Here is a 21,936-nt window from a genome sequence, read left to right as displayed (position 1 = left end):
GCCCATGATGATGGGTCTTCGACATGCCCCAACCTTCCGTCACCTCTTTTGGTCTCGCTCGCTCGCTCAGCCTCCTGCCCTCTCGACTTCTCTTTCTCTCAAACCCTGTGACCGTTCTCGGGTTCTCTACGCCGTTGGCGAGCTACCAGCGTCGTTCATGCGCATCCAAGATACCAAAGGTTCGACTTCTCCGCTCTTTCTCTCGTCATTTTGGATCTCTGGTTCTTTGGTCCTTGAATTTACAAGCAAAGGGGGATAGTTGAAGGCTTTGAGGAACTGCACGATCGAGTTTGGCAGTTGTCTGATTCAATTCTTTTACGTGGTATTAAAAGAGGCGCGACAGTGGATTTTGGTATATATTGGGTATCCAAGATTCGATTCTTTGTGCACTTCTAACTTTTTCTGGTAATAACCCGCATCCTTTCTCATAGGAAGTCAAGGAAAAGGAGCCAAATACTATTCATTTAAAATCGTGTCTATGGCGTACAAGATGTTGTAATGTAATGGATGGTGGAGAGGTTGTGATTCAAAGGAACTTGTTGGGGGAGAGCGGTGGCTTTGCATCTTGTGTACTATCTCATAGGAAATTAGATAAAGGAGAAGACCATTTTGTGGGAATTGGCATCCAATAGCTAAAGGCTTTTAATTCATAAACTTGCTCGATGCCGAAGTGCCACATGACATGCTTTTTTACAGGCATTTAAGAGGCGCCTTGTCCATAATTAGAAAGAATACTTCTAATAAAATTAACTTATTCTAGAAATAAATTAGGATATATCTAACTCTAGAATTACCACTAGTAAAATATCATTTTAAGTACCTGACCTATTCCTTAGCAGATTTAGGAAGAGATTAATTTTGGTCTATATTGGGTATCCAAGATTCGATTCTTTGTACACTTCTAACTTTTTCTGGTAATAGCCCGCATCCTTTCTCATAGGAAGTCAAGGAAAAGGAGCCAAATACTATTCATTTAAAATCGTGGCTATGGCGTACAAGATGTTGTAATGTAATGGATGGTGGAGAGGTTGTGATTCAAAGGTATTTGTTGGGGGAGAGCGGTGGCTTTGCATCTTGTGTACTATCTCATAGGAAATTAGAGAAAAGGGAAGACCATTTTGTGGGAATTGGCATCCAATAGCTAAGGATTTTTAATTCATAAACTTGCTTGATGCCGAAGTGCTACATGACATGCTTTTTTACAGGCATTTAAGAGGCGCCTTGTCCATAATTAGAAAGAATACTTCTAATAAAATTAACTTATTTTAGAAATAAATTAGGATATATCTAACTCTAGAATTACCACTAGTAAAATATCATTTTAAGTACCTGACCTATTCCTTAGCAGATTTAGGAAGAGATTAATTTTTGAATAAGTTGATTTTTTGGATTATATCATTTGCTGACTTGATTGCTTCCTACACTCATCTTAGCTTGTCACAAAAATACAGAAGCACGAGGCGCTGTTTGGTTTAAAAAAAAAATCTGTCCTTTTTTTTTTTCATTTCTTAGAAAATATAATTTGAAAGATAAATAAAAGAAATATTTAGAATTGACTTTTTTTCATTAAAGGTGAATGATGGAATAAATGTCTAATTTTTTTATTTTCAATTAAAGTGCTTTATTTATTTTTCCGAAATTGGAAACTGAAAAAAAAAAAAATCATGAATCAAACAAGGCCATGGTTCTAATTTCAAAATTGGTAATTGATGGATTAACCTAACTATCCTTCCAATAAACGATTCAATTAATTATTTTTTTCTATTAGAATGAGTTATTTGAAGGGGAGCCTTGGCACAACGGTAAAGTTGTCGCCGTGTGACTTGAAGATCACATGTTCGAGTCTCAGAATTAGCCTCTCGCAAAGTAGGATAAGGCTGCTTGCAATAAATCCTTCCCCGGGAGCCCGTATCAGTCTACCTTTTAATGAGTTATTTCTTCTAATCCTTTTAAAGTTATTCTCTTTATCATAGTTGTGAAAAGTGCGTGCCTAGCTGCGCCTAGGCGCAACCAGGCTTGCCATTTGCGCTTGGGTAGTGACCCAGGAGCAATACTTGAAAGAAGCGTGCTTAAGCACGCGCCTTTTGAGAGGTTAAGGCGTGTTTAAGGTGTGATTTCCCTCGCCTTATTGAAGTGATTTTTTTTTTAAAGCCCAACCCATACCTTTAATTACCCTTTAAATTAATTAGATTGCATGCATGCAACACATTTTTTTAGCATGCCTCTACCCTAGAAAATGAACATCAACCTTTAATTAGATTGCATGCATCCTACACATTTTTCTTGAGTGACTCTTCCTCTCTCCTAGAAAATGAACATCAACCTCCCTTGCAAATTTATTTCTCTCCGCATTCAATATTTGAAATTTGTTTTTTCTTTCTTTAATTTGAAGTTTGATTTTGATTATATTAGTGAATTTTATATTTACATTATTATTTAATAGTTTAGGGATTATAATTTTGTTAGTGAAATATGTTGGCATAAATTTCCTAGAATTGTATAAATTTATACCCAAAGCGCCTTACTGCGGTAAGGTGTGCACCTCACCTTACACCTAGCGCCCATAGTACCTATGCGCTTGTGGGTGCCTCACGTCTTAAATAACTATGCTCTATATGTTTGGTAGGATAAGTTATTATCTTTGTGTTTCTAGATTTTCTTCATTTATCATAGATGAGATTCTTTTGGATGCTTATGAATAATCATCATATGTTTCTCTTTTATGTTCAGAAATTTAATAAAATAAATTAAAAGAATTATAGACTCTTGCCATTTGGAGGGCTGATTCTTTCTAGCTGATCATTCCCTTTTATTTTTCCTTTTCTTTGTTTCTCCCCTAGATAGGAAATGGGTTCCTGTTAGTAGCATTGATGTTTTAGTTGTTGATAATACTTGATCTTAATCAAATATAGAGACCTTATATTCTAGGTACATCATCATAATCATCAATTCATCAACTAGGAATGTTTGTCCTAATTATTTGGAGGCTACTACATTGATTTTATTCCTGCATTGAGCTCTACCCTCGCACCTTCTGCTTTAGTTGATTCAACATTTCTAACTATAGAATTTGTAGGTCAACTTGGAATTTTTCCATACTATCTCAATCTAGTCTATCTTATTTTATCATTTGTTGGAACTACACCAATATGTTAATATTTTGATTTTAAGCTTTCTAGTAATACATTGTATCCATCCTAGCATATCCATCTTTACTACCTCAATAATTTATACATGTTACTTCCTAACAACCTACACTTTGATCTATAACCAACAGAAAATGTCTACTGCCATGAGCATGGATCTTATGTTCTAGGTATGAATTATCAAAAATTGAGAAACTGTTTGTGGTTGAGAGAAGAGATTCCTGATGACCATCCACCTTAATCATCTTACCACTGATATCAAACTATTACTGTCTTCTTGTTTGCAATTTGATATGAAATTCATATATCTTGCTAATAAGAATTTGTAGGGAGCAATCATAGATTAAAATACCGTGTTCAACCAGTCGAAACGAGTAAAACATCTCATTCCGCCCTCGACTGGCACGATGCGACACCTGCCCCATGGCAGCAAAGAGGCGCCGTGCAACCCCGCGACCACAGCGGACACATCGCGTGACCCCCACAGTAGCAACTGAGGCATCGAGCGACCTCGCGGCGACGCTGGAGTCGCGTGAACTCGCGGCAGTGCTGTAGTCATGCGATTCTTCTCGCATTGCGAGTGGGTCGAGTGTTTTGTAATTAAAACTTACGTTAATTACTTTAATCAACTCCTAACTAAGATAGGGATAATATAAAGAGGTTTTATTAACCTTAATAAAATTATCTAATTAATTATATATTTTAATTCTAAAAAAATATAATAAAATTTTTATTTATTTATTTATCTATTTTCATATTTATTTCCTTTTTAAAAGATTATTTTTATATTTTAAATATTTATGTTAAATATTTTATTTTTTAATTAATATATTATATATTTAAAAAATACTGAAATTATATCGGCACGGAACGATATGATACTAAAATCATATCATTTCGATCTAGGACTAAAATTTCGACATAGGTCGAGATTTTAAATCTTGGGAGCAATATTGATTAAACTGCTGGTTTTAAATTGTAGGTTTAACCTCTCTAGAATTAGTCAATATTCCCTTATATTACACATTCTTGGTATCCTACACAATAGTCTTACAAACCCTAATTTTTTGTACTAGACTACCTATGACATGAAATTGTGATTTCTTCATACGACTTAGTGCTACTGCTTTGTGCTTTCTGGAGCAGTTTGTTTTTTTATTTCTTGATGTGTCTGCTAATTTATCATGCAGCATAGATTTGGTGATGAAGTTTGTTAGTTGATGAACCAGTGCAACCAAACCATATTCTCCCAAATGACTAGTATGGTTGAATCAACAAATTCTAACCTCGAACAAGCAGAAGAAATTAAGCTTTTAGCTAATGAAGCATTCAAAGGTAAACTCAGACTGTCCATTTCTAAGATTTTGTTTTTTTCTTCAATTGCATGTAACATATTTGGATACCATCACTACTGTAACATGCAACAAATCAGGGGTCTAGTACTACCAAGCATTTTAGCATTATTGACATAAATGCTATAGACTTGCGAAAGGTAACTGTTTTAGTATTTGTTGTTTGGAGTCCCTTGGATACCTATCTTGAACATTTTGTGCATTCTGTATGTGTAGGAAGACCAATATCTGCCTGGTTGATACAAGTAGTCTGCAATTGTGTCACTTATGTAGCTTGAAACCATGTCAGTATGGGGCGATACTGAGTACCAAACCTGTCTTGTTGGGTAGTAGCCGAGACAAAGGGAGGGACTCATACCTAACCAGTGAAGATCATTCAATGAGGAGAGGAGTAGATTATCATATGAAGGATTGCTTTGACCTCTACTTAACACGCACAAGCAGAGGGTGAAGGTCACTATAATAATATAAACAGACAATTGTGATATAATTTGAGGTCACCCATCATTACTGATAATATACTAGGTTCCATTTGGTATTACAATTAAGGTTGATTGGGTAAACACATATCCAACAACCTTAATTTATTGGAAAAGAACAATATTTATGCTTTATATCCTAGCAATCCTCTCTGTGTATATAGGAAACTGGATTGGACTCAACTAAGCTGAACCCAACATTTGGACTAACCATAGTTAACTGGAGGTGTATTATTTTTAATTGTTGTACTGACATGGGATAAGATGATATCAAAGTTAAAAATAGTAGTGTGTTTTCGGTAAGTCAAAAGGGACGTATACCGCTAAGTAAAGAATCTTGGTAGTGTACTAAGAAAGTACAAGAGAAAGTGAAGAAAAACGAACAACCTATAACATATTATACATGTGTAAGAATGAGGAAAATTTAAAAAAGTATACAGTAGCTAAGAAAAAGATCGAATGAAACTTTTGAAAGCTTGTATAGAATACCATCGAAGGTGAAAGAGACATTTATAGAATAGCTAAAGCGAGAGAGAGGAAGACAAAAGATCTTATCTAAATAAGATGTATTAAAGATGAATACAATAGGGTATTATTAAATGATGAGGAAATAAAAGAGCAATGAATTTCATCAACTTTTTAATAAAGGTTTAGATGATCAACTTAACTTTGGTAATTTAAGTAGGTCAAATGAGTATAACAATGTAAATTTTCATCATAGAATTCAAACTTCATAAGTAGAAATAGCTTTAAATGGGATGCACAATACAAAAGTAGTTAGACCAAATATTTTGTTAGAGGTATGGAAGTGCTTAGGGAAATAAGGCATTGAATGACTTACAAAGTTATTGAAATATTAAAAATAAAAAAAAAGTCTAGTCAATGGAGGATAAGTACTATAGTTTCCTTATATAACAACAAAGGACACGTATAAAATTGTGCAAACTATAAGGATATTAAATTAATGAGTCATACAACTCTGGGAAAGAATAAGGAAGAAAAATAGTGAATGAAAATCAATTTAGATTTATGTTGGAAAGTTGACAATAGAAGTTATACATCTTCTCATGCAATTAATTGAAAAATATCAGAAACAAATGCAAGACTTACACATGATATTCGTCGATCTAGAAAAAGCTTATGATAGAGTCCTAAGGAAAATTATATGGAGAATTCTAGAAACGAGAAGTGTTAGTATAGCGTATATCGAACTAATTCAGGATATGTATGAGGATATAATGACAAAAGTAAAGACTCTAAGTAGATTAACCGAAGTGTTTCCTAAGGATAGTATTACATCAAAGATCAACTCTAATTTCCTAACTTTTTATGCTAATCAAGACGAACTTATTAGACACATCCAAGATATAGTACCGTGATGCATATTATTTACAGAGGATATTATTTTGGTAGATGAGACATGTGAAGAGTAAATATTAAACTCGAATGTTGGCCAGAAATGTTAGAAGTGGAAGGTTTTAGGCTTAGTAGAGTAAACACAAATATGAAATTTAAATTTAGCAATATTAAATGTAATAAGACAATTGTTAAGATAGAAATGACGAGTTTTATGTAACTATTTAGGATTATTTTTGTAAAAGGATGGAAGGATTGAGAGACGTTTTATATTGAATACAAACGGGATGGTTGAAATGGAGGAAAGCATTAGGTGTTCTTTGTGATTGTAAAGTATCTCTAAGACTTAAGAGGAAAGTTTTACAAAATGACGATTAGATTTGTTATGTTATATGAAGTTGAATGTTGGATTATGAATCGAGCACTAGAAGATGAGAGTTGTAGAGATAAGGATGTTAAGTGGATGTGTGGACATATAAGGATAGATAGGATAATAAATGAAAATATTAGAGAGAAAGTCAGGTTGCATTTATTGGAAAACTCCGAAAGACACGTTTAAGAGGGTACAAATATATAGTTAGAAAGATCAATAAATGTTTCAGTTAGACGATGTGAAACTGTAACAAATATACATATCAAACGAGAAAGAGGAAGTAAAAAAAAACTTGGTTAGCAATAATAAAATAAGATAAAATTTATTTAAATTCAAATGATGATATAGTAGGAGATGGAGCCCAATGACGTAGAAGGATCCATATAACCAATCCCACCTAGTGGGATAAGTCTTAGTTGTTGTTGTTGTGTACTGATGCTAGCACTATTGAAAGAATACTTTAGTACCATGTTTGTTATATTGGATGACCGCTTGTTTGACAAGGTAAAGCTATTAGGAAATAACTCATTTATACTTTTATATTCTTGACATTAATGAATCATGATAAATATGAATTAAATAACTTGATTTTATTGAATATTGTATTTGTATAAGAATTAATTTAATTTTTGTATATTGTGTTTTTATAAAAATTAATTTGTTTTTTGTATATTGGTTCAGTGCAGTATATTTTGGCTATTCAGATGCATTTAGTTGAATTAGGCTTTTACTGAAGCATGTTTTGTGTATTATTCTTTATTTTCATGATGATAGAACACATGCTCTGCAATCTTTGATTCACTTGTTTGCTTCTCATTCAGCCAACAAGTTTTCGCAAGCTATAGTTCTGTATAGCAAAGCTATTGAACTGAACGGCCTTAATGCTGTATATTGGGCAAATCGTGCATTTGCGCACACCAAGCTCGAGGAGTATGGTAGTGCCGTGCAAGATGCTAGTAAGGCTATTGAGATTGATCCTAGATATTCTAAGGTGAGAAAATTTATAGATATTATTTCCTGTTCTATTTGACTAGGTTAATTACATTCGTGATTTTTGTTGGCAGGCTTACTACAGACGAGGTGCAGCATATCTTGCCATGGGAAAGTTTAAGGAAGCTTTGAAAGATTTCCAACAGGCATATTCTTAATCACATCCAGCTTCCTCATTCGTGTTAAGAGAAGTCCATATTGGTGCCATTTATCAAGTTAATGGTGCTATAATTAGTTATTTGAAGTAGACTTATTGATGCACTAGATTGCTAGTATGCTTCATGATTCTTTGTTATTTCTTGGAACCTCCTGCTTCCTATTATGTCTTCATTTTTTAACAATGATCTAATTGGGACAAAGTTTTTATTATGCTTTCTTGCCTTGTTAATGCTAAATTCAAGCCATGTTGTTATATTGTACAATTGTTTTCACATTTATGCATATCAATAGGTGAAAAAAATTTCCCCAAATGATCCTGATGCAGCTAAGAAGTTGAAGGAATGTGAAAAAGCTGTGCAGAAAATTAGATTTGAAGAAGCCATTGCTGTAGATGAATCAGAAAGGCGCTCAGTTGCGGATTCTATCGATTTCCGTACTATAGGTGATATGCAAAACCAAAATTGTCCTTATTGCTTATCCTTCCACTTTTCTGCATATAGTATTTGCTTTGCTTTTGTTATTGTTTGCCTATTTTTTTTATTGTAACAGGAAAAGATTGTTCCAGAGGTTTTCATTACCTCTTTTCACCTTGTATTATTCACAAAACAATGTTACAAATAGATCCTTTGATTATTGTACTATTTACATCTTGATCTCTATACTCTTTACATATCTAACATTGTCCCTCAAGTTGATTCAAATATATGATGGAAACTCAACTTGTTACAATATACTCAATCTTGGGACTTTGTTCAGTGAGCAAGTTAGCTAACTGAACATCAGATTTAATGAGGAAAGGAGTGATCTTATTGGTCTACACTTGATAAAGTTACAATCAATCTTGATATTGGACTACACTTGATAAAGTTACAGTCAATCTTGATAAGTTTTGTTCTTTCATAAAGCACTAGGTTGGTGCGCCCACGGGTTGGTGCACTTGGTACCTGCATGGGTGTTTGCTGCAATAAGTCCGAATTCTCAGTAGGTGTGAAAATGCCTCATGTTGGTTGCTACTCGGAATATCATACTGGTTCCTTGTATAAAAATTTTGTACAAGTCTTGAATCATTCCTAACAACCTATTGTGTTATTTAAAAATTAAATTTGGAATCGCAAACAGAGCTTAACATTATTGATTCCAAATTCAACTTATCTGTTCTGAGAGGTTTAGACTTGGATCGCAAACGATGCTTGACATTATTAATCCAAATCCACCTATGTTACAAATTTGATTAAATATTTATTTCAGATATCGACTTCCAGGTTAAACATGACGAGGCACTAGGTCTTTTTCGGTATGGGATCATCCACCACTTCCTAGACAAAGTCTTTCAACGAAATTCAATATTTAATCTCCTTATAGTAACCCTAGGTTTAACCATTAAGAACAATCGAATCACAAGATCGAAAAAGACAAAAAAAAAAAAAAAAATACAAACTCGAATCATAAATTCGAAACCTAGAAACGTTAGCCTCTTGTGTTTGGTATTTCAAGATCTAAATAAAAGGATGAACTAGTTATGATGCGGAAACTAATAACTAGTTATACTTTTTATAGCTTATAGATCTCACGATCTTCTGTCGTATTCCTCTTCTTATCTCGGACGTCGTGTGGGCGACGATCTACCGAGACGAGAATCCACCCAAGCTTTTTTCTTCTTCAAGCAAGTTTCGGCCAATCAACAAACTCTTTGAGATGAAGAACTTCGGCCACCAACCAAGCTCCAAGGGATGCAAAGAAACAAATCCTCCTTTCTCTACTTCTTCTCCAAGCAAAATCTGGCCACCAAGAGTCTCCTAGAGAGTTGATGCCGCCGGCCAAAGAAGAAGAAAAGGAGGAGAGGATGAGGGTCGGTCATCACCAAGGAAGAGAGGAGAGGCAATAATAAATGTTATATTGTTGTGATGTGAGACACCTCTACCCTCTCTTTTATATTCCTTGGTCTTGGCAAATAAGGAAAGTTTTAATAAAAACTTCCTTATTTTTCTTGCCAATGAAAAGAAAATTTAATTGATAAAAATTTCCTTTTCTTCTATGAATGTGGCTGGCCATATCAAATCCTCCAAGGAAGGAAAGTTTTAAACACAAAATTAAAACTTCCTAATTTGTTTCCGGAAATTTTAAAATAAAAATTTCTCTTTTAAAAATTCCCTTCATGGTTGGTTATAAAAGGAAACTTTTATAAATTAAAATCTCTCTATTAAAACATGTGGATGATTACAAAAAGGAAAGTTTTCTCCAAAATTAAAATCTTCCTTTTAACTACAAATAAGGAAAGATATCAAATCTTTCTCTTAATCTTTTGTAGAAAACTATAAAAGGAAAGATTTAAATTTTAAAACTCTCTTTTAAAACCATGAGGATAGTTACAAAAAAAGAAAAGTTTTATCAAAAATTAAAATCTTCCTTTTAACTACAAATAAGGAAAGATATCAAACCTTTCTCTTAATCTTTTGTAGAAAGCTATAAAAGGAAAAATTTTAATTTTAAACTCTCTTTTAAAACCATGACTTCTACATAAGGAAAGATTTTAAAATAAACTCCTTTTATTTTTTTTATGTGGCCGACCACCTAAGCTTGGGCTCCAAGCTAGGGCCGGACACCACTTGGTCCATCCAAGGATTATCTTGGCCGACCCTTGCTTGGGCTCCAAGCTTGGCTTGGCTGACCACCTAAGGATGAGTAAGAAGGTGGGTATAGGTGGATATAAGACTTTATAAATAAGAGGCTACGACAGAGACCGAGAGGAGGAATTGGTTTTGGTCTCCCGATGAACTTGAGCTTCCCGTGTTCGCCCCTAACACCCAACTCGAGTTCATCAATAATATCTCATTCCACTAAAGAGTTATTATTGAACTACCGCACCAATCCCATATTACTATATGGGCTCCTTCTTATCATGAGTGTGTTAGTCTCCCTGTGTTTAAGATATAGAATGTCCACTAATTAAATGAGTTACTGACAACTCAATTAATATCTAGCTCCAAGAGTAGTACCACTCAACCTTATCGTCATGTCGGACTAAGTTTACCTGCAGGGTTTATATGACAATCCTTATGAGCTCCTCTTGGGGACATCATCAACCTAGATTCTTAGGACACAGTTTCCTTCTATAATCAACAACACACACTATAAATAATATTATTTCCCAACTTATCGGACCTATTGATTTATCGAACTAAATCACACCTTTTGATAAATTAAATAAATAAATACTAAATATATGCGTTTGTTATTATATCATGATTAAGAGCACACACTTCCATAATAACAAAGGTCTTGTTCTTTTATGCAGTCAGTATGAAAAGAACTTTCCTTAAATGGTCCTGCTCAATACACTCAGAGTGTACTAGTGTAATTTTATAGTTAAGATAAACTAATATCAAATTACACTACGACTATTCCAATGATTTGTTCCTTTCCATCTTAGTCGTGAGCTATTTTTTGTAATTTATAAGGCACTGATAACATGATCTTCTGTGTGTGACACCGCACACCATGTTATCTACAATACAAATTAATTGAACAACTACACTTAGCATATAAATGTAGACATATGACCAATGTGATTCTTTATTTCAAAATAAATGTTTACAAAAAGCTAGGCTTTTAGTATACACTCTAACACTTCGCTGGGTGCCTGGCCTCTCCATGCAAAGAATTGCTGCGCTAGGGCAAATGCCCCCTGGATTTATGCCCTTCCAGAGCGTGTGGGGGCTGCTTTGAAGGGGTTGCTAAGGTGACGGCTTCACTTTTGTTGCAATAAAGCACTAGGTTGGAAGCTTTGCGCATAGTGGCTTGATTCTCACAGAAGAGATTTGTTGGTTCCATGAGATCACAACCTAACTCGGTCAGCGATTGTTTGCTACCTGACCAAATAGGTTCATATGCTGCTAGTGCCATTGTTCTGGATTCTGCGTCACTTGACCAGAACTACTATAGTTTTTTTTTTTAAAACTTTTCTATGAAATTAAGTAGATCATCTATTTGTAGATGAACCTGCCCAATCTATATTATACCCCTGAACTAGCAGGTGACTTAAATTATGGAATAAGGAAACTTTTTTAGGGGCGCTCTGAGAAATCATAGAATTTTCAGGGTCGCTCTCTAATGAAGAAATGGAGTCTCTAAAAAATTCTTTTGACTTCAAATGATGTGACTTATTGGGGCTAGAATTTTCACTTGAGAGTTGCAGCTTCTCTGTGAATGACTTTAGCTAAGCGTTCACAAATGTAGAGACTTACTGGGGCTATAATTTTTCCCCCTTGTGCAACAATATAGGGAAACATTTGCATCGTCATCCACTTATTGAACTCTTATCTTGGAGATTGAATGAAATTTTATAAATGCATTTAGCTTTTCTATTAGTTTTATGGTAAATTTTGAAATATAGCACACACTTTAGAGTTTATTCTAAAATGTAGCACATACTTTAGAAAGTTTTAATTGATGTACAAAGTTTTGTTTTCTTTCAATTTGAGCACATTTAGAAAATTTTAATTATATCCATCACGTTTTTTTTTCCAGTTCCAGCACGAAATTTTAATAGTATCTTTGAATTCTATTTTTTTTTAAAAATTAAACCTATTTTTTTTAGTTTTAAGAAGGAATAGATAGTTTAAATTTATATAATTTTAAAATTTAGCAATTCATTTGATTTTTTTATTTTTAAAATACAAATATTTATATTATTTTTTTTAAATTTCAGTTTGAAAATAAATCAAATGATAGATATAAGTAATAAAATAATTTTTAATTGAAATGTTAACAGATTGAAAAATAATTTACTTATCACTGTAATTTTACTTTTTTAAATAAATACTTTTTAAATTAGTTATTAATTTTACATAAAATTACATTCTCAATTAATATTACAATATTGGTGTGCCACATTTAATAAAAAAAATTATAAACTATGTTCTGAAAAAAGTTTATAAATTAGAGACTGAAATAATAATTTGATGCATATATTTAACTTCTTAACGTGCAAGCTAAAATTGAAACCAAATTAAAGTTTTGGTATATATAATTGAGACGTTCAAAAGTACATGCTGAAATGACAAAATTGAAATATGGTACATAATAGAAAATTTTGTGAAATAAATCCAAAAACATTCGCTATATTTTGAAAATTTTCCTATTTTTAATGTTCTGTCTTCTCAAAACATGTTATCAGAGGTGGATGCACAGTACACTGGTGCAAGAATAGAAGGTGAAGTTGTTACCTTGGATTTTGTGAAGAAAATGATGAATGATTTCAAAAACCAGAAACATCTACATAAAAGGTTCTTACAACCACTAATTTCTTGTGTCTACTACTTATTCCCATTTTAATTCTTCTTCTGAATTATTGCTGCAGATATGCTTACCAGATTGTACTGGAAGTCCGAGAAATGTTGCGAGCTATGCCTTCTCTTGTAGATATCAACGTTCCAGATAGTCACCTTTTTACAATCTGTGGGGATGTACATGGCCAAGTATTACTATTGATTTGTTTGAAGTTTGAACTAACAATATGTCTCATTACTTCTAGCAAATATTTTGTCTGGAAAGTTTTGTTTCTTGCTTGTGAGTTTATTTTATCTACATCATGGTTTGATAGAATTGGTATCAGTAGTGGCATTGGCTATTCAAAAAGTAAGTATTTGTTGTATTGGATTGTTAGGATTGGCTGGATCCAATTGATGATATTCTTTTCTTTAGAAAAATAAATGAATAAAATTCATTAATGGAGGAGATATGCAAAAGATAAAAATTCTGCCAATGATGGGTGCAAGAGACTATCCTCATGGAAAATTAAGAAAGATAGATTGAGTTGGATCTTACCTAAGATGTAAATTTTCTTTCATGAATTATAAATGATAATTCTAGCATTTGAATTTCATTACATTATCAATATATTTCAAATTGTTAATTTATTATCATTAGAACAACCTCATCCTTTATAATTGTTAACTAATTAAAGTTATTTAAGATAGGATTTAGATTATTATTTTAGTAAATTTTCCTTAAAAATACTAATTTATATTTTGTATCACTAATAACTTTTTAAACTACTATAGATAACCATAATAATATGTTAATTCAACTATATAAGCATTTTAATAGTGTTTGGTTAAACTTTAGAGATTAATTATTGTAAGTCTCTTTAATCCCTAGATTTAATTAAAGTCGAGGGTAAATCTTACAAAGCTTATTTTTGCTTTAACTTATTATTTAACTTCATATTTAATATTTAATTCGTAACTCAATTAAATAATCTAAACCCTAAATTCTATAAATTATCCCTTGGTTTCCTCCCTCACATGATTGTCATTTTTTTGCCTAAAAGACTAAGAGATCAAGACCCTTCTTGTATTCGTGTTGACATAACACTTCATGGGTTGTGGGCATGATAATGGCTTATGTCACGCACCGAGGGAGGTTGGAGTTGAACGATATTATGCAGGGAGGTAAAGGGGCCTAGTTGTTTCTTGAGTAAGAAAGAGGAAGACGATTGCTTTATTTGTAGCACTGGGATGGGAAGAGGAAGGGGGAAGTAAATAAACTAAGTGAAATGATATTTAAGGTGTAAAAGCTATCTAAATTTATCTTGGCATGCTTTGATGTACGTCGAGCATCAGCAACATGATGAAGAAATCATATCGCTATAGGTGGTGACCAAAATTCTAACATGAAATGATACTTTAACTTTAATGTTGTTCAATCCACAACACTTGATGGTATTAGCAAGGTGTAGTTAGTAGTTATGGCGATTCTGATATTTTGTAACCTATTGCTTTGAAATATTAATTTAATTTTTTTCATTGAGGTAAACAAATGGACAAATTAGACAAATAACTTTTTAATCGCCATAGATATGTTTGAAACAAGCTAAGTGGATGATAATTATAATATTTGAATTCATCTTGACATGCTTGGGTGCATACCAATGCATGTTGAGTGTCGGCATGACAGTGAAAAACTGTTCTAGAGACCAAATTATGGAATGACACAATATTTTAAACTTGCAGGTTATATCTAATTTTGAATATAGATGAATCAGCGAATATGTCTTTCTGTTTCAAGAATTTGTTGTCTTATCAACTTATCAATTGCTTAGTATCTGGTGATTAGTCACACAAATATCCTTTTCTGCTTCAAGAATTTAATTGTCTTTATGAACTTATCAATTGCATAGCATGTTGTTTTTTTGACGCAGAGACTAATCTTGCCGTGGATTTATGATAACACTCATGAAAGTCAACTTTAAATGTTTTGATTGGCATTTTGTGTAGAAAGTTAAGATTTTAGAACTGAATGTGCACTAGTTTTCATACATCTTTATACTGATAATATTGCATAGCCCGATTTGTTTTTGATGATTTGGTACTCCTTTTTAACTGGGAATGATATATAGTTTTTGCTCACTTTTTGTCTCAATTTTAATTTTGCATAAGAATATTTTGGTCGAAGATTCACAACTTAGAAGTTCCAATTGCTTAGACCAAATGAATAAACTGATGTGAATAGAAATTTTTTTCTATCTTTTTCCTGCTTGTTACTTTTACACAATGCACTTGCATCAGATTGGAACTACTAGCTCTAGGCTTCTGGTGGCATGTGCTTCTATTTCGCCGACACTTCTTTCCATTTAAAGCTAGCTTTATTGATTTTGTGCTTCTCTTTTCTTCTAATATGCTTACCTCATAGTATAATGCAAGTGGACTGAATTTATCTTGTGAAGTGAACACTTGATTTAGTGTCAATCATATATTTGTTAATTTTAACTCTTATTTTGTTTCGGGCCTATTTTTTCTATTAAAACTTTATTTATCATGTTATTGGACTGTACCTAAGTTGTATACTCTGAACGATTGCAGTTTTATGATCTATTAAATATATTTGAGCTTAATGGGCTTCCTTCGGAGGAGAACCCCTATCTCTTCAATGGAGACTTTGTGGACAGAGGATCTTTTTCTGTCGAAGTTATTCTTACTCTATTTGCATTCAAGTGCATGTGTCCAACAGGTCAACACTTACTATCCTAAGCAAAATTGTTGCAATTCCCTTAATTTTAGTTAAAATGAGATGTCTGCTTTATAAAATTTCAGCTATGCATCTTGCAAGGGGTAATCATGAAAGTAAGAGCATGAACAAAATCTATGGTTTTGAGGGAGAGGTCAAATCCAAATTGGGCGAGACATTTGTTGAACTCTTTGCTGAAGTATTTTGCTACTTGCCCTTGGCACATGTTATAAATGAGAAAATCTTTGTAGTTCATGGAGGACTGTTTAGCGTCGATGGTGTCAAACTTTCTGACATTCAGGCAATTGACCGCTTCTGTGAGCCCCCTGAAGAAGGTACTCTTATAGTTCTTGATCTATTCTGTTATTTTTCGCATGGTGAGAAAAAGTAGCTTGCATTTAAAACCCATTAAATCAACTATTTCTATGTGCTACTATTGTTGTATCACCATATATAACGTGCCAATTACATTATATTTTTGTTTATGCTACTTCAAAAGCTGACTCTGTAGGTTATCCACAGTACCAATCTGTATGTCTCTCTTTTTCAGAAAATGGCAAGACTTTTTTATTGATTTATGTATTGTGTTAGTCATATTAGACTAGTTCATAGTCATTATTTTTTAACTCTCTCCTTTATATATAGAGGGGATTCTTTTTTGTAGGTTACCCACAGTGCAAAGCTGTATGATTTATCTCTTTTTCAGACAATGACAAGACTTTTTTGTGTATTATAGTACTCATGTTAGACTAGTTTGTGGTCATTTTTCATAACCCTCTCCTTTATATATAGATAGGAGTGTAAACGAGCCAAGCCGCTCATGAGCTATTCGGATCTCGGCTCGAAAAAAAGTTCGTCCAATTAAGTTAACGAGCCGAGCTCGAGCTTGATTTCGAGCTCGAAAACATTATCGAGCCAAGCTCGAGCTTAACGGTATTTGGCTTGTGAACTCACGAACATGTTCGTTTAGAGGCTCGTGAACGTGTTCGTTAAGAGGCTTGCGAATATGTTCATTAAGAGACTCGTTTATATATATATATATATATATATATATATATATAATAATGTATTATTAATTATTATATAGTTGATTATCTTAAACGAGCTCGAAGTAAACTCCTTTAATTTTTTAAATGACCTTTTTTTTAACTAAGCTCGAGCGGAACTCGAGTTATTTAATTTTATTACAAGCCGAGCGAACTAAAACTCGAATCGAACTCGAGCTGAGCTCGAGCTTAGGGATAACGAACCGAGCCCGAGCTCGAGCCTCATACTTGTCACTAATAAAGCATCTGAATGTAATTATTTCCCCTTTATTAAATAGTTTTTTTTCTTGGTGTTCTTTTTTTTTCCACGCTTGTTGTAAGGGGAGGCTGAGGATTTGATGTCCCTTCCCATCCCCTCCTTTGTTCAAGTTGTTGTTGAACACCATAGTTTACCTCTCATACCCATGTCAGCTAACAAAACCAAAGCTAGGAGCTTTTTTCGGTTCAATCCAAACTGAACCAAATGAATTGAACTGATGTAATTCAAATTAAAACTGAGCTAAAATTATTAATTTTTCCTAAATTTGCATCCAAATGTAATAATTTGTAATTTTAATATTAAATTTCAACATTTATGGACCAAAAAAATTAAATTAAATTGTCATATCATGATATTTTGACGAACTTTTAAGTCTTTTTTCTTATTATTTAAAAAATAATAATTTGTTTTTGTTTGGTTTGGTTTACAATTCACTAAACTAGCAACAGATCTAAATCTGAATGTTTGTCCATCAACCTGAACCAAATTAAAATGATTTAATAGAAAATCAAAGCACATTAAATTTTTAATACAATTCAGTTTAATTTTTTTAGTTGAACCATATGATGAACACCCCCTCATCTGAAGCCCAACACATAATGTTGCTTCACAACCTTGCCAGCTCTCTCCCCCAAGCCACTAAAAAGTTTGCCCTAGGACCACGGTAGGTCACAACCAGGGTTGCCAAGTTTGCAATAAGATTGTGGATAACAAAACCGGCTTCACATGCCTCCATAGATTTTGCAACTTCAAGTTGCAACCACATTACCCTGTCCAGGAATATGGCTGCTTTTTCCTAAAGTATCAATTGTGACCCTGCTAAAAGCATATAGTCTCAATCTCTCAAGCTCATGATCTATTGTCTTTCTTGTCCCATAACTTGAAAAGCTTGGAAAGGGCGAATGGACAGACAATGATTCTCTGATGAACAATGGACCAAGATTCCTATTAGATGTCCATGGTGCTCCTGAACATGTCATCTCCAACCGAGGTGCATTCTTGGTGAACCTTAGCCAATGGACAGCCCTTGTAAACCTGTTTCTCATGTGTCATCAAAGAGCCCTAGTGCTACCCTTTCTTTCAAGATCAAGCATGGGAAGGAAGGTACAATTTTGTGGTGAACCATTTTTCATCTAGATTTTGTTCAAGCTTTACATGGACCCTAAATCCCAAAGAGAATTTGGTAGATACAGATCTGAAGCAGGATTCAGACTAAGCTAAAATCATGTTCGAAAAGAATGGGTGGTACCTTAGAAGAAGTTACAAGCTTTGAAGTAATTGAAAGTCATACTTTTTGACACAAAAATCTTGAATGCTTCTAGTCATACATCTTTTCTCATTGACAAAAGTTCCTTAAAAGCTTACTATTGTCTTCTCTCTACTAGCAACAATCCTTGGTTACCCTTGTTCTCCATCACAAGCAGCAACTTAGATCCTGAAGTTGCAAATCTTCTTCTCCTTCTGCCTTAAGCTGTTACTATGTTTCTCATTTCATCTCTAGTTCTCTCTCTATCAATTTCAGCATTGAAGATCATATTTCCATTGCCAATTTGAGGGGTTATCAGACCAAACATATGCTCTTCTAATGGTAGATTCTAGATATCTTCACCAAATATTTCAATGGGACTTGCTTTCTATTTTGTGCAAGCTATATTATGTGGGTTCATGTAGAAGTTTCTGTATGAGTATTAGGCGTTTGTCACCTAGTTCCCTAATCGTATCACATGGTGCTAATTTTTTTCTAGTCTCCACTTTATGCATGATATGCTCTATTCAGTAGTCTCTGATGATAGGCTTTATTCAATAGTCTCCAAGTGCAAACATTTCCTCTTCAGTTAGCTTTGTGTCATCTTATTCTTCAATCATAAGATTCTCCAATATTTATTTCCATACAAATTTGTACCTTCCAAATGCATATAAAGTAGTCATAGTATATCTACCTTTTTTCTGTTAGGAACCAAGAAATATATTATGTCAAGCATTTCTTATCCTCAAATATATCTAACATTTTCCCCTCCATTTTCTTGGCTGCTGCCATTTGCTCTGATTGATCTTGAGCTTTCACAGTTTTTCTTCCACTTTCTTGCCTGCTTGCTCTGGTTGATCTTGGGCTTTCACAGTTTTTTCTCCGTTCTCTTATCTGCCTCAACATGTATTTGCTGAGATTCCTGAGCTTTGGCAGTTGGCTTTCTGGAGTGAGCTTCCTGGGTCTCTTGCTTCAGTTGCTTCATCACCTCTGCGAACTCGTTGAAATCTGCCACATCAAACGACAGTGACGAGCCCTTCGTGATCGTTCGTCATAGCTTAGATCACTGCCTAGAAATTAGAACATTCTTTATGGCAAAAGGCGAATACGCTCGCCCCCAGCGCCCCCGCCAACCCGTCCCAAGGCCAACACGGAGGAGGTAAATCACGGGTGGCTACTAGCCTTTGGAATAATGACTAGCACATAAGAGAGGTATTTACCTCAGCTTTGCCGAGATTCGAACCCCAGACCTCATTATGGCAAGAAATTAGAACATTCTTGATCATACATCTAATATTTTAGATTGGTTTTGCAGTTCAAAGCTTAGCTGGCAATTGTAGTTAGGGGAACCTATATAATTTGTTTATATTAAATTTTAGTTACAAATTCATATCTTTTCCTCAAATGGGAATAAGAGGTTTATTTAAAATTTGTTTATCACTGGAATAAGGAAAATTTTAAGTTGTTTATAGAAAACTCTCTGTTTTTCCAGTTTTTGAGTAGTTATTTTGGTTATTCAACTTAGCCACAAGGTACACAACCAAGTAACTTGTTTATGCTTATTGGTTCTATTTCTTTCAAGTTCTTACTCGTTGATGGCTTCTTTCATCTCTTTTTAGGAGGGTACTCCTTATTAAGCTTAACCTTCTGTTTAATGTGGGTGTTTCCTTTCCTTATTTGGAATTTTCATTGAAATATTCTCAGTTTGTGTTGGGTCTTAATGTGTTCTCTGTGCCAAGTTAATATCTGACACTAGTACAAACTGAAGAGTCCAAGTATCACAAGTGTGAAAGTATTTTATGTATGATATTTTTTTTATTGCTTATTTTAGCACACTTTTTTTTTTTTTTGTAGGTTTAATGTGTGAGCTGCTTTGGAGTGACCCACAACCTCAATATGGAAGAGGCCCTAGCAAGCGAGGAGTTGGACTTTCTTTTGGAGAAGATGTCACCAAGAGATTTCTACAAGAAAACAATCTGGGTAATACTTTTCCTTTTTACAGTTTTGTGCCTGAGGATGTGATGCTTTAATAAAGCATTTGTGTTTACAGATCTTGTGGTTCGATCACACGAAGTTAAAGAAGAGGGATATGAGATTGAACATGATGGAAAGCTTATTACTGTATTTTCTGCTCCAAATTATTGTGATCAGGTGACTATAGTGTAATTGTATTGACATTGATTTTGTATTTTCCTGTTTTGAAGTAATAACTGAAAAGTCTATAAAGATAAGTATTCGCACCTGATCATGAGAGATCACAACTTGTTTGAACAGAGAGATCTGTAACAAAACATTGACATTCTTAATTTTGTAGCGAAACAAATATTCACACATGACTTGATCCAGTAGAAGGCCAACTTCAAGAACTGGAGATATATAGCAATATTTTTGTCTTCTAGAAATGCATCGAGTAGCGAACAGGGTTGTAGTTCATCAACTTAACCATTTTTGCTTCTAAAAGGTGGACATTATCATTATGCTTAGCTCTATACTCTTGCTTATTGCATCTTCTAATTTTTCAGTTTTGGGACATTATCATTCTGTCTCATTTTTTACCTGTTCATGCATGTGCTTTGGCGACGAGAATAAGAATCTGTCTGCACTTTTTCGTGAGTGGATGTACTTTGCTATTATTAGACATAGAATGAGGGCCATTTATCTCGCTTGTACTTTGTATACATATTCAGTTGCACTTGGTTGTTATATTACTTTGTTATCATGAGCCATCTTGTTTGAAAAGCTAATATGAGCTTACAATTCTGACAGATGGCGAACAAGGGTGCTTTTATTCGTTTCACCGCTCCTGATTTGAAGCCGGACATCATTTCTTTTTCATCTGTGGTGGGTATTAAATTCATTTTAGACTAATAATTTTTCATAATCATTCACCTTATTGGAAATAAGCTGCTGATCTCTGTTTCCCATCTATCTCCTCAAAGAACACTTGAACTGATAACCTGAATGTTCCTCCTGCATATAGATGAAATGACTGTTGTATCCTTTGCTGGATAGATGATAATCAAAAACCCAATTCTTGTATCATTTCAATTAATGCCCAACTATTTTGATCCTTAAGAGTCTCCAGGGTCTGTCAAGAACATTGGTCCATTAGATTGCAACGAGCTAATGAAATCCTCTCATGTTTGTGACATGCAGCCACATCCGGATGTCAAGCCGATGGCATATGCTAGCAATTTCCTGCGGATGTTCTCATGATCCAATCAAGAGTGTTGCTGCCGCCTAGGATCCAACTTATAATACCTTCTCTTGCTTCATTACTTATACGTATCCACAGCTGTAGCTGTAGCAATGACGCAGAATTTTTTCACACAAGCAGCAGCTGAATTTTGCTACAATACAGTTTTGCATTGTTGTTTCAGTACTATCTGAAATTCTAGTTTAGTTAAGGATTTTTTTGCCATCTTTATCATTATTTTTTTCACGAGGTCAAATAGGTGCATTGTAAATGTACAATGGTTTGTTTTCATTTAAGAGAAATTAATCACTTGAACACAATAATTCC

The 21,936-nt window shown here is 33.8% G+C and overlaps 1 protein-coding gene across 2 annotated transcripts; it reads left to right on the top strand.

The window, feature by feature from the left end:
• The first annotated feature begins 24 nt into the window (after positions 1–24).
• LOC122006647 (serine/threonine-protein phosphatase 5-like) lies at positions 25–21,936 on the top strand. Of its 2 annotated transcripts, XM_042562218.1 has the most exons (13): positions 25–179; positions 4,337–4,481; positions 7,528–7,697; positions 7,771–7,842; positions 8,147–8,297; positions 13,032–13,140; positions 13,215–13,332; positions 15,718–15,865; positions 15,949–16,197; positions 20,268–20,393; positions 20,464–20,564; positions 21,180–21,254; positions 21,570–21,935. In XM_042562218.1, the coding sequence occupies exons 2-13, from the start codon at positions 4,367–4,369 to the stop codon at positions 21,627–21,629; spliced, it is 1,494 nt and encodes a 497-aa protein (XP_042418152.1). In that variant the 5' UTR covers positions 25–179; positions 4,337–4,366; the 3' UTR covers positions 21,630–21,935. The 2 variants fall into 2 exon arrangements, with proteins under 2 accessions (XP_042418152.1, XP_042418153.1); XM_042562219.1 differs by lacking the exon at positions 25–179 and having other exon boundaries at positions 21,570–21,936.

This window comes from Zingiber officinale, chromosome 7B, assembly GCF_018446385.1.
Source record: "Zingiber officinale cultivar Zhangliang chromosome 7B, Zo_v1.1, whole genome shotgun sequence".
NCBI classification, from domain to species: domain Eukaryota; kingdom Viridiplantae; phylum Streptophyta; class Magnoliopsida; order Zingiberales; family Zingiberaceae; genus Zingiber; species Zingiber officinale.
This window is presented reverse-complemented; position numbering and strand designations above follow the sequence as displayed.

Bases quoted from the DNA above. Each gene is read 5' to 3' on its own strand.
- LOC122006647 (XM_042562219.1), top strand. From the start codon at position 4,367: ATGAACCAGTGCAACCAAACCATATTCTCCCAAATGACTAGTATGGTT. The intron at 13,333-15,717 runs GTATTACTATTG...GAACGATTGCAG, and splicing joins GTGGGGATGTACATGGCCAA to TTTTATGATCTATTAAATAT. The intron at 20,394-20,463 runs GTAATACTTTTC...TTGTGTTTACAG, and splicing joins TCTACAAGAAAACAATCTGG to ATCTTGTGGTTCGATCACAC.